Source organism: Mobula hypostoma, chromosome 21, assembly GCF_963921235.1.
Source record: "Mobula hypostoma chromosome 21, sMobHyp1.1, whole genome shotgun sequence".
Taxonomy (NCBI): Eukaryota; Metazoa; Chordata; class Chondrichthyes; order Myliobatiformes; family Myliobatidae; genus Mobula; species Mobula hypostoma.
The window spans coordinates 25,085,785-25,098,691 of record NC_086117.1 but is presented as its reverse complement, the minus strand read 5'-3'; the positions used below and the strand labels follow the sequence as shown (position 1 = coordinate 25,098,691).

The 12,907-nt window shown below is 36.1% G+C and overlaps 1 protein-coding gene across 7 annotated transcripts in view; it reads right to left on the bottom strand.

The window, feature by feature from the left end:
- The window catches only part of sptan1 (spectrin alpha, non-erythrocytic 1), a 116,474-nt gene that overhangs the window by 72,175 nt on the left and 31,392 nt on the right, over positions 1-12,907 (bottom strand). For all 7 annotated transcript variants that reach the window (XM_063073664.1, XM_063073663.1, XM_063073666.1 and 4 more), the window contains exons 6-16: positions 11,576-11,722; positions 10,574-10,707; positions 9,966-10,110; positions 9,400-9,554; positions 8,418-8,553; positions 7,495-7,596; positions 3,540-3,677; positions 1,971-2,081; positions 1,799-1,876; positions 1,262-1,417; positions 709-913 (exon numbers count right to left, since the gene is read on the bottom strand). In XM_063073664.1, the coding sequence (XP_062929734.1) occupies positions 709-913; positions 1,262-1,417; positions 1,799-1,876; positions 1,971-2,081; positions 3,540-3,677; positions 7,495-7,596; positions 8,418-8,553; positions 9,400-9,554; positions 9,966-10,110; positions 10,574-10,707; positions 11,576-11,722 (1,507 nt within the window). The remainder of the gene's footprint in view (positions 1-708; positions 914-1,261; positions 1,418-1,798; positions 1,877-1,970; positions 2,082-3,539; positions 3,678-7,494; positions 7,597-8,417; positions 8,554-9,399; positions 9,555-9,965; positions 10,111-10,573; positions 10,708-11,575; positions 11,723-12,907) is intronic.

Genomic DNA, 12,907 nt, shown 5'->3' with positions numbered 1-12,907 from the left:
TACGTTAGTTGTGGCCTAGTAAGTGATCTATGTGGTTCTGCCATGCTTTTATGTTCTACGTCTTGAAACTGCATCCCCATATGCCTTCATAATATTTTTATCAAACAATCAGTCCTTTCAGGAATCAGTGGATATACATTGTTAGCCCTTTCAAACTTCCAGTATCGTGTATTTACATCTTGTTTCCAACATCTCCCCACCTCAGATTTTTCCAGATTTGATTCCATTTGCTGTTTTTGTGCATACCCAACTAGCCTGCTGACTTCTTCCTGTGAAGCTTTATTCCTTAGAATTAACGATACTGACAATCTTCCTTTCATTGGCAAACTATTCCAAGAAGCAACTGTGTTGCTACAATCGCTCTTAGTCTTTGCTGAATGGGAGGCATTGTCATCGGCTGGGCAGAAAGAAAAAATGGAGCAGGAAAAACCTCAGTGTTCAGACTTCTGATCATCATCCAAATGATCTCTTTCAAAAAAATCTGAATGATTAGACAACACTCAAATAACAGAACAGGACTCAGCAGCATTACAGATTACCCAGACTCACACAAAGAGTGGGCATCAGCAGGTGGTGTGGGAGAACAGCCAGTCTGTACTGTAGTATTGTTAATATTTTCAACATTCTTATTTTTCTGATTTTAACAGTAGGGCTGCTCTTGGCAAAAATAATCACTTGATCCATACAAAACATTTGTTGTTTCCTGACCTTTCATTTCAGTGGCCTCAAGCAGTCTTTTCCACAGAGAGATGACTTCATTCATACGAGCAGACACTTCATCAGAGGCATAGTGATTAGCATCAATCAGTTCCTGTCCAGCTTTCTGCAGAGTGTCAATTCGACTCTGGTTAGCTGAGAGTTCTGCTTCAAAAGCCTGGTGTTTTTGAACCTTTCCTTGCAAGTTGGAGGGATCCTGGATCCAGATCAAAAAGTTAGAGGATATTGAGAACCATTTCAAAAGTTTGTTGTATTGATGTCAATAAACCATGCAATCATTGAAAACTGAACATACAGCTACTGGAAGCTAACCCTTAACATTAAAAAAATCAACTGAGGTTAAGAATTCTATGTAGCAAACCTATTTAAATAGAACATAACTAGATCTAAATTATTTTAAGACCCAGTGGAATTAACCTGCTCCAGAGTGAAGAATGACAGAGCAATGCTGGAGACATTGCTTAATACCCAGACATAAATACTGCTCAGCACAATTTGTATATCTATGGTGTTTACACTACTGAACAACTGAGTATAATCTCACCTTATGGGCTTCATCAGTGGCAGTTTTCATCTTTTCGTTTATCCAGCTCTTTAACTCATCAGAGTCACGGAAAAACTGCTGCAGACTGAACGAGTTCTCTAGCGCGACACGGCGATACATGGCGCGATCATGGAGGGCATTACGGCGACTCAGCAGCTATAACACAAGATAACAAGATGATGAGAAACTCATAACAAGTTGTTAAAATTGAAAATGTATTACCAAAAGGTTAACAAAGATAGATACAAAATAAAATTGCTGAACTATAGGAAAATTTAATTGAATGCACTTAACTGGACAGTTCTTTAATAAGCCAATGAGGTAATGTACAAGTTGATGACAGCAGCCTAATTCAGTGGAAAAAGATCTCGATCTCATACATTAGATATGTGTGGTTGTAAGTTAAAGATTTCAATGTTAAAGGTAAGTTGAAACTACATATTCATTGACCTATCACAAGATTTAAAAAATAACTTTCAAGGCACAAAAAAAAAATCAGCACCAATATTTAAAAAGTATAAAGCAGCGACAAGTTACCGCATCACGACGTGCTGCAACATCTTCCTTAGCATAATGATCACTCTGAATCAATTTGGTAGCAAATTCTTCCAATGCCTGATCAGAGAAAAATAGAATGGTTATATAAAATAAAAGAACAACTGCATCCCATGAAAATTTTCAGGAACTGAAAGAATCCTGCCAATCATACCGTAATTTTCTCTTCTTGAGCACCTAGGGACTTCTCAAAATCTTCGTGCTTTTTCAGAAGTGCTTCTACGCTATCAAGTGAATCTCCCAAGTCTTCATTCAATAAGAAAGCCTAAGCAAGAACAAAGGTTTGAACAAAATGGTCACACCCAAATGAAGATAATTCTTTATTTGTTGCTGCCTCTCGAAAAGGACATTTTAACACATACAAGAGATCTTAGTATTCCAAAATTACTGCTCTAGGTCAGCATTAGAAGACATTAGTAGACAATGATGATTTTCCTTTTTTTTACTTTTTTGATGGAATGATGATTTTGTTCAGCTAAACTGCATATATAAAATTTGATAAGTAATGGTTTAAGACCTTCTAAAGAGACGGTGAATTTGTTTCATATAAACATGCACCAGTATTACATACTATCCTACAGCTTATGCAAGAGTATTTTTCCAATACTCTGATGCTGAAAAGCTGCATATTTGAAGTTATCAATTCATTATTCTATGATTTTATCTGTAATATGCAGTCAAGGACCATATCTTTAGAATCACCCTTGCTTTTAAAGTGCAGGGGTGATTTAAAATACAGCTGTCAATGTGAAATATGGAGTGAAAATAGCTGAAAGCAAATTTATTCTGCTGTTAATAAAAAGGACACATCTCTGAAGTCTAGATATCTTTGCTTTCAAGGAGTATAACAAGATAGGGTAAACTAAGTTTAAGATACAGGCAATTCAATACTTCATGAAGGCCAGAGTACAGAAAGTACAGGGGTGATTTTAAAGAGCAAATTTGGAGAGTATATGTATGAAAAAAAAAGTAGGAAAATATCAAAGGAAAATACCAGAAAAAATATGAAAAGGAGAAAAAAGAAAAACAATGTCCTACTATGGTCTAAATAGATTGGAGCAAAATAACCTGATAACAGGTTTATTGATTGAAAAGGTGCTTGATAGGAAATTCCACATAGGGTGCAGTGAAATGAGTTTGCTTTTCCTAGTGTACATTAATGATTCAAATACAAAATGAAGAAGCCGCGATCAAGAAATCTGAATATAGATAATAAAACTGGCATTATGACTGAGTGCAAAGAAGAAAGTTTTATACTGCAAGAGTATACCAATGGATTGGTCAGATTTGTTTTTTTTAAATAAAAGTAAATGGAATTCAGTCTAGAGTAATGAATTTGGAAGGACCAAGTAAGCAAATGCAAAGTGGTGAAATATTGAAAAGTGCAGTAGAAGAGACACCTACCTATATGGGATGCTTACTTAACCAAGGTAAAACCCAGGTATATTATGTTGAAAATCTGATAATCTAGAAAATTGTTAGCTATAGTGCAGAGTACAATTCTGACCACAACCTTACAAGAAGTAATAGGATCAGACTGTGTATTGAAATGATTGTTGCCAGAGATCTGGATGCTAAGGCAGAGAAGTGATTGGCTTAGCTGCAGTTGATCTTGTAGAATTAAGGATTAGGCCGAGGCAGAATCAACTGTAAAAATACAAAATTATTTAGCAATAATTATGGGGCATAGATTTAAAAGTGAACAGTAGTTAAGTTAACTTGCCTCCTGTTTGCTCATCCAGTTATCCACCTGCTCAGTGTCACGGTAGAAGAGCTGTAGGTCCATGCACTGTTCATACTGGTGTCTACGGAGTTCCCACAAATCTAAGAGAGACACCTTTCCTTCAGCTAGAATTTCCAGCTAAGCAATGAAAAATTTACAATCATTAGTTTCAAACGTAAGCAGACAAATTATACATACCTTTGTCATTTTTGAATTCCAAGAAAGCCAGGTTTCACATATCTAATGAAGTATAATTTTCAATTACACACCAAGTTAAAATGAAGATTAGGCATAACAGAATAATACAAAGGCAATTAGATATTTGATCCTGCTCCCTACTCAACATTGAAGAGTCAAACCTGATGCTTTAAAAAGTGAAATGATATATCACATTGGTAACAATCGTCCAGACATAAACATCTAGCAGTATCATGGCCAGATCAAGATGTCACAGTTTGTCATTCTAGAACTTCACCTCTCCTTTCCTTGAGGCACTAAACTCACTAATTCAAAAACAACTTTGGCCCAGAGCATCTTCCAGTGCATGCGTAGGAAATGCAAAGCCTAAAACGTTATTCTTCCCTTCCCACCCTCCAGGACTTCAAACATTTCTTCTCAGTGAAACAGTTAAGCATTTGTATTTTTCAGATTTTGTTGCAATTGATTTAACTTTGGGGAGATTAAATACTAATTGATTACTCACCGAGCAATATACTTCCATTCATTTGCTAGTATCTGTCCCTTGCATTTAAAATTCTCTACTCATCTCTCTATCCTCAGCCTCCTATACAGTTCCAATGCAGTTCAACTCAAACAGAAGAAACAGGATCTATTTCCCCCTCCCCCCCCCACCACCAATTTAGGTACATCAGCTTAAAGTTGCTAGGTAGGATTCAATACAAAGCTCGCAAATTCCATCTTGTCTGTCATCTGACTTCTTCCAGTATTCCCAACTTTACAAATTTACACTTGCTTAAATAAACATTTTCAGTCACCAGAATCATTAACTGTTTCAAGTAAAGACAACTAGGAATACCCAGCAGGGCAGGCAGCAGAAGGTTTTTTTTTAAAAAATTGAAATGTTAGCTGTTGATCACCAGTTCCTTTTTTCAAATTTTGTTACCAAAGTGCTCATTGATTGTGAAGAGAAAGTTGCATTTAAATAGCACATTTATTTTAGGACATCTTAAAGTACTTTTCACATAACTAATTGCTTTTGAAATAATACAAAGAGGTCAATTAAAAATATTAAACTCACATATGCATTTACGTTAAAATGTTTGAGACTTCTTTCAAAGAAACAGCAAGTTCAGAATGAGATACAAGTCATAGCTTATCACTTTCTCATTGGATAGCAAGGAAGCAGTTAAGAAATATTGTCTCCAGGATGATTCAACAAACCTGAAGGCCATCAACCACAATGGTATGTAGGTCTGTATGTATACCTGGAGACAGCAAGCACTTCAATATGTGATGTATAGTTTTTAAAAGCTGTGACTATAACCAATGTCTTGCTGACCTAAACCCCTCACTAATTTTTATAGATGCACCATAGGAAGCATTCTTCTAGGGTGCATCACAACTTGGTATGGAAGTTGTCCTGTCCAAGACCAGAAGAAGCTGCAGAAGATCATGAACACAGCGCAGCACACCACACAAATCAATCTTCCGTCTTTGGACTCACTTTACACTGCACGTTGTCGGAGTAGTGCTGCCAGGATAATCAAGGACAAGACCCACCCAGCCAACACACTTTTTGTCCCTCTTCCCTCCGGGAGAGGGTTCAGGAGCTTGAAGACTCGTACGGCCAGATTTGGGAACAGCTTCTTTCCAACTGTGATAAGACTGCTGAACAGATCAAACATTCAAAAAGTATTATTTTGGCTCCACTGGCCAGATATAATCTGGTGCCTGCTTGAGTCACGGTCTTGCCACTCCTCGTTTCTCCCAGCTTTGGTGTATTCTTCCTTACCATTGAAATCCTCTCAATTCACATCTAACCTGGTCATGCTCTCCACTCTCAAAATTTTTAATCAATTTCGCTGCCACTATAAGTTCATATCAGCTTCAGTTTTGGGCCCCATTCATAAAAACCATTTATTTCCTTCCTCCACATTCGATTCAGCTTTCAGACAATGGGGTTTGAACAGTCTTATGCGCATTAAGGATTTGTATACTGTTAACATATTTAATAGTTTTGATAACCTGCGCGGGAAGTATGGCCTTCCGCATAATCATTTTTTTTTAAAATACCTGCAGATTCGCCACTTCGTCAAGGAAAAATTTCCCTCTTTTCCTGCACCACCTGCTATGTTATGGGAAAAACTCACTCTCAGCTTTAACAATAAAGGGCTGATCTCTGAACTATACTCTCAGCTGATGTCTTTGGGAGTTCAAGATCTAAACAAAATGAAGAGTAGGTGGGAGGATGACCTCGGTATGGATCTGGCGGAGGAATATTGGGCAAAAGTATTGAATAGGGTTCACTTCTCATCATCATGTGCTAGACTGGGGCTCATACAATTTAAAGTTTTACACAGGGTACATTTAAGTAAAGCCAGACTTGCAGACATATACCCTGGGACAGACGCTGGCTATGACAGGTGTTCCTTCTCTCCGGCTGGTTTAGTACATGCATTTTGGTCATGCCCTCGGCTTGATGACTATTGGGCACTGGTTTTTAAAATAATCAGTTGGGGGTGACACTGAGACCTTGCCCGTTATAGCCGTATTTGGTGCGGCAGATGATGATTTGGGTTTAAATGCAAGCCAGTCGGATATCATTTCATTTACATCGCTATTGGCCCGTAGGAGAATTTTGCTGGTTTGGAAATCTGCCACTCCCCCAACCGCTGCTGCTTGGTTAGAAGATGTAATGTTTTTTCTGAAATTAGAAAAGATTAAATTCACTTTGAGGGGGCTCTGTGAAAAAGTTCTATTCGAAATAGGGACCTTTCTTATCATATTTTGGGAGCCTTAAGGAATTACGTACTAGTTGAGGGCATTTGATTGTACTTGGGAAGTTGCCTCCCATTTAACACACTTATAATTTACCTCACAGGGTGGTTGATGAATTGTAAATATGAGTGTATTTTGGATCATCTGACATGTTGTAGATGTGTGTGAGCCGTCGTCTTGAAGTACTGTGGGGGTATGGTTGTGAAATGTCCCTACTTGTATTTGTGAATTGTTGTGTTGTAAATATATTAGCGGCCATGATATGTTCGGGGAGGGCGGGTAAGGGGGGAGGGAGGTTTGTTTTGGGGGTACGATACTAAAGCAAAATGGAGGAAAATGTAATCCATTATATATTCTGTATTGTGTCATTCCTTCAATAAAAATTTAAAAAAAGACTGCTGAACAGACCCTGACCCAGATCTGGGCCGTACCCTCCAAATATCCAGACCTGCCTCTCGGTTTTTTTTTTGCACTACCTTACTTTCCCTTTTCTATTTATGATTTAAATTTAAAATTTTAATTTTTACTATCGATTTGTAATCCAGGGAGCGTGAAGCGCAAAATCAAATATTGCTGCGATGATTGAACGCTCTAGTATCAACTGTTTGGTGACAGTAAAGTAAACTAAACTAAAAGACCAGTTAGACCAAGATTTATCCACAAGCACCAAAAAGGTAACATGGTACAAGTTGCATGTTGTATTTAGTCACCGAAATTTAGTTTTCCCTTGGTGCATTTTATCCAGTCAGACAATGCAAAAATAAATAAATTACAGAAATAATTCGCTTTGACTTTTTAGAAAAGGGAACACAATTACCAATAATCATACCAGCTAACAAGGAATGTTCAGTAAAATTCAAATAATTCCAAAAGGATAAGCATTGCAATTTCTTAATCAGCTTCACATATATAAAAAAAAAAGTTCCCATCCTTGAAACTGCTTTGTTACCAATACTAAAAGCAGGAAATATTAAGTGTTTCGATCTGGATATAGTACCTTCTCTCGGACTTCATCAGATGCGTAGTGCCCACCAGCAAGGAGGGCCTGTCCTGCTTCGTCAGTGGTCTTGAAACTATCTTCATGAGCATCAATTTCACCCTTAAAGATACCATGTTCAGATATGTAAATTTCAAGTTCTTTTATGCTCAGGTCATTAAAATGCCATTGAACACTCTTGCAATTTGCTTCTATTTATTTTTCCGAGCAATATTGTTATTATTTATGCAGAATTTCTACATCTGCACTCTGTGAACGGAAGTTCCAATAGATTAAAAAAACCTAAGTTGATCTAGAAATTGCAAGGTTGAAAACAACCTATTCATCTCCAAACTTAATAGCCATATGAGGCGAAAGTAATTCCATTTATGAGTGTTTTACACTTGAATGAACAAGTATTATGACCATTAAAATCAATCAGGCATCGTAACCACTCTGCTGAAACCATACAGAAACGTGGCTCCAGGACAACATTCCATGCACCGTCAATCTTTAGGCTCTGCCACTCAGAGACCTGTGCTATTATTTTGTGACTGTATGTGCTATCACAACTATATGTGCTGTGTGTCACTGTATGTACTGTGTTTTGCACGTTGGCCCCGGAGGAATGCCGTTTCATTTAGCTGTGTATGTGTGTATGTTTGAATGACAATTATACTTGAGCAGATCAATGGCACACTCAGGAAAACTAGAAAATACACAAGAATCGGAAAGTAGTACAACGGTGCTTACATTATGTTAGTCAATATAAAATTAGTGGACAAGGTCATTAGTATGACAACACACTATTATATAACCATCCTTTTAACAATTCATAACTTCTGTTGTGAGCTCTATATTGCATTTTAACCAGATATTTAGATGACCTATCTCTTAACATGTAAGCCTATGTATATAGAATGGCATCAGAAAATTAGAATCACCTTATGTTCCTGATGTCTATCAAGTAATGCCTCAGCTCCAGCCACGTCGTTAGCCAATTCATCAGCACTAATGAGAGCCTTCATTTCAGTTACCCAGCTTGTCAGGTCACGGAAATCAGCTAGGAAACGTTGCAGTCTAGAAAAATATAAAATATTGTCTTAAACTTTGGTCACTTTGATAAACAATTTTCCAAATATTGCAGAATGTACTACAAACACAGATAATTTAACCCATCAAGCACTGTACCTAATCAAGTCTTATGATTATTGTACTTGGTTCAAAAATGTTAACTCCCATTCAAAGAAATGACCCTAAGTTTAGCAAGGGAGGAAATGAAAACAAAGCCCAATGCAAACAGGAAAGATTTTTTATATAATCAGAGGGAAGGAATTCAGGGGAGTTTCCAGAGGTTAGGAAGTCCACAGCTACAAAAGGCAACTGCTGACAATAAGAATGGGAATACACAGGAGACCAGAATTGTAGAGCTCAAGATAAGGCAAGATTAAGTTAGGACAAGATTTGAGGAAGAGGGAGAAAACATAAAAACAAAACCAAATAAAAGAGAGACTGATATCTCAGCATGATTGTGTGGCCTTTGATAAAAGCAGCGAAGTTTTGAACATGATTAAGACCGCATGGTAGATGATGGGAAACTAGCTTGGAGCATTTTTGAATCATTAAGTTTCGGAGATAAGTAGATATCAGCAGATGCACTAGACCTAGTGCAGCTATATTAATCAACTTGTGTGAGAAATCCACTCACAAATTATTTTATGTTAATATATCACTTTGCCAATACAATATGAAACTCAGATTTTGAAATCAGAAGCATTATTTATGGTTATTACAAATAAAACATTTGCAAGATATGTTCCATATTAGAATTACAATACCACCTAAATTTTATGCCAATTCTCATTTAACTTTCTTCTACAGTCCTGGTGAAACCATGTTATGTAGTCTATTCACTACTGCTTTCACCTGTATGAGTCATCCAGCCTTGTATGCCTTTCTGCTGCCAAGGTGCGGATTCGCTCCCAGTTTTGAATGAGTTCTTCCTGTTTGACCTGGATCTGAGCTGCATTCTGTGGGTGTGACTGTTGCAGACGATCTGCCTCAGAAGTGAGTGCCTTCACCTGTGTATAAAACAGCAAAAAGTTAAAATATCAATCCTAATACAGCTCATGTCTGAGAAATAAAATTATATGTGTCATCAAATAATATTTAATAAGCTACGTGGCTAATCTCTAAATGCCATTATGAATTTAGGAATTACTGTTCTACACACCAAATGGGATGATTTTTGCATTTATACTCTTACTCTAATAGCACCAGGAATGAATAAATGGTGTTACCATAGGTCATAGGCACCTACATAAGCAAGATGAGTTCTTTTCATTAGCTGAAACTACCATTACACACTTGAATTTCTTTAAAAGTTTAAACACCATAATTTCTGAAGGTGCTGATAGCCCTTAATGATCATGCAGAAACTATTAAGACACATTAAAAGTGCACATATCTAGTTATCAGCTTTCTCGTATTACCTTATCCTCCAGAGCTGCAAGATCTCTCTCCAAGCCTTCATGCTTACGAAGAAGTGTTTGCACACTAGCCAGGTCACGTCCAAAATCATCTGAAGCCATTAGCTGTTCCTTTTCTTTAATCCAACTAATTGTTTCATCCACATCTCTATGATTTTTTAATAAATATTAATTCAGGAGTTGAAACTTCAAGACTAACAAATGCACCAACTAGCTTTCTTTTATTTCATTCAACATTCAGACAGTATGTTACCAAAAGTGCTTTAAAATATATTACAGTCCAAATTATTATAAATATGATGCAAAAGCACAAAAGTACTTGAGAGTTCTTGTTAGTTTAGTGTACAATTTGAAAAATAATTAAGTATGGCATGTAGACATGAAGAAATTTTACCCACAAGGCTTTTAATTTTTCAAAAAGAAAGGGAAGAAATTACTTTTCTGCAGAATCTTGAAACAATGAAGAGTTGAAAATTAAACTGCCTGGTCTTAAAAAATGCATGTTACAATATAAAGCTTCCTCAAAGCAAATCAACAAAGACTGGAATTTGGGAAATTCTCACCATTCAGCAGGCTTTTATTTTCATACCAGATCAAATCAGTTGACCCACCTATTGAAACGTTGTACTTCTGCAGCTCCAAAAAGTTTTCCTTGTCGTTGTAGTACCAGGCCCTTGAGTCTCTGCCAAGCGGTATTCACTTCATCCTGGCGACGGGTGATAAGTGCCAGCTCAGGATGATTCTCCTATAGAAAAATAACAATATGACATTTAACAGATCTCTTTCCACACTGATAGTATTTATATCACCTACCAAAGGAAACACAAAAAATACTAATTGCTCTGTATATATGTTACAGTCTAAAACATAATGGGATAGAATTTCCATATGGGACTTGGACGCAAGTTGAATAACTTTCAGATAAACTGTTAGCTGTAGATAAATGAACTTTGATTTTACCGGATTCAAATTAAAAATAATTATATTCATCAATTTGAAAATTCATTAAAGGAGCAAACAGAAAGTACAATTATAAAAATATTAAACATTATATTGTTACACAAATGTAAAAGTAAAATTGGGTTTACAGTTGCGCAACAATCAATAATAAGTCTCTGAACAAGTAGGATCACCATGTGAGCAAGTAATCACATGAGCAAATTCAAGTGAATGAGACAAGGACCTGAAGAATTTGTTAAAAGAATACAAAAGATATTGTAGAATAGTAATCTCCTACACATAATTAATCAACTGAAATTCAATGTTTTTCTACGTCCCCTCTATTGTTATATTCCAACTTGCAGCCATCTGGCTACAATTCAGAAAACAACAGCTGGTATTTTCCCTCCATCATACCATTAATAATAACCGCATTGATGTGCTTGTCCAAATCATCAGTCCATATAAATTCACTTACAAACTGTTCTGAACAAGTTAACCCCAGTACCATCAATGCTGTACTCAGTGCTGTGCCAAGTCTAAAATGCAAATTGCCTACAGCCTTGCTTAGGAACAATTACTCTTTTAATCCATAGTTACAGTGAAAATTTAGCTTCCTAGCAAAAGTGTAGATAAATAGGCAACCCATTCTTAAATGGAAAGCCTTCACAGACCTGCTCCAGTTTTCCAGCTAGTTGGTTAACTTCATTAACACGCTCCTCATGAGCTGCAAGGTCAGTCTGGAATTCCTCAAATTTCTTCTGCAGCACCTCCACATGCTCCAAGTCCTGGCCAACTTCCTCAGACGTCACAATTGCCTCCTAAAATTGGGAAATAGAACTTAAAATAATTCTTTTGCACTTTAAAATTACATTAAGTACATGTAAAGCAACATTTTGTTTAAATATCAATAAAATTATGTCTCACAAAAACAGTAAGCTCAATCAGTTTTGAAAATCTAAGGCATGTTTTTGTTAATCCTCACTAAGCGAGTCTAGCCTCAGCTTCAATTCAGACAGTCCATCAGGTTATCTTTTGTACAGATCCACAGCAGCAATCAGGATTTGATTTTCGTTCCCAATACCAACACTCATGAAACTCCAGGACACTAGTGACATTGCTTTTTAAGTACAGAATGCTACAATTTAGTATATAAAGTAGAATATTAAATTCTAAACTCAAGTCAATAGTCCCAATACCGAAAACAGTTAATTTCCCTTTTTAATGCTCTATTGCATTTTTGTAAAAAAATATCCAATAGAAGAATTGTTATTGAAACAATTTAACCATTATGAATTAAGATAGCAAAGGCTACATTATCCAGCACATATCAGAAACAATATAGAAAAAGAAGTTCTAGAAAGATATAAAGCTGCCACAGGCCCTTTTAGCGGCAAGAAAGAAATCAAATCACCAGAAAGTGGTTAAATCCAACATCACCTACATTAGAAGATTGGAATTAAATCATTTTGGAAATATTTAAAATGGAAAGATGACCTACTCTCTGAGAATTCAAAAGGAAAAATTTTATCAAATTTGGAATAAATGGATTGAATTTATAACCCCAGAGCGAGCAGACTTTAAATGACTCTCCGAATGGTTTATACTGTTTGTCTCACTATCATAGTAATAGTGTTATCGTAAGCACCCTTGGTTTGACTGTTTACTGATCTTTTTTTTGAAAAATGTGGAATTAACACAGAATAAAGAAAAGATCTGGGGAAATTTTGGACCAGAAAGAAATGGACCAGAAGAGATACAGGGAAATTAGTATTCAACCACTATTATTAATATTTTTATAACAACTATTATCATTATTTAGTTTAATACAGTGGAATTACAATTGCACATACACATCTATTTTGAGTGCCTAATTATTTTCTATATTATCTCAATGTGCACTTGTGAATGTACAAGTTAATATAGATTTACTCACATAAAAAATGGCAAAGGTTATATATGAGTGTCCTCATAATCTAATCTAATATGTAAAAAAAAGTTTGTGT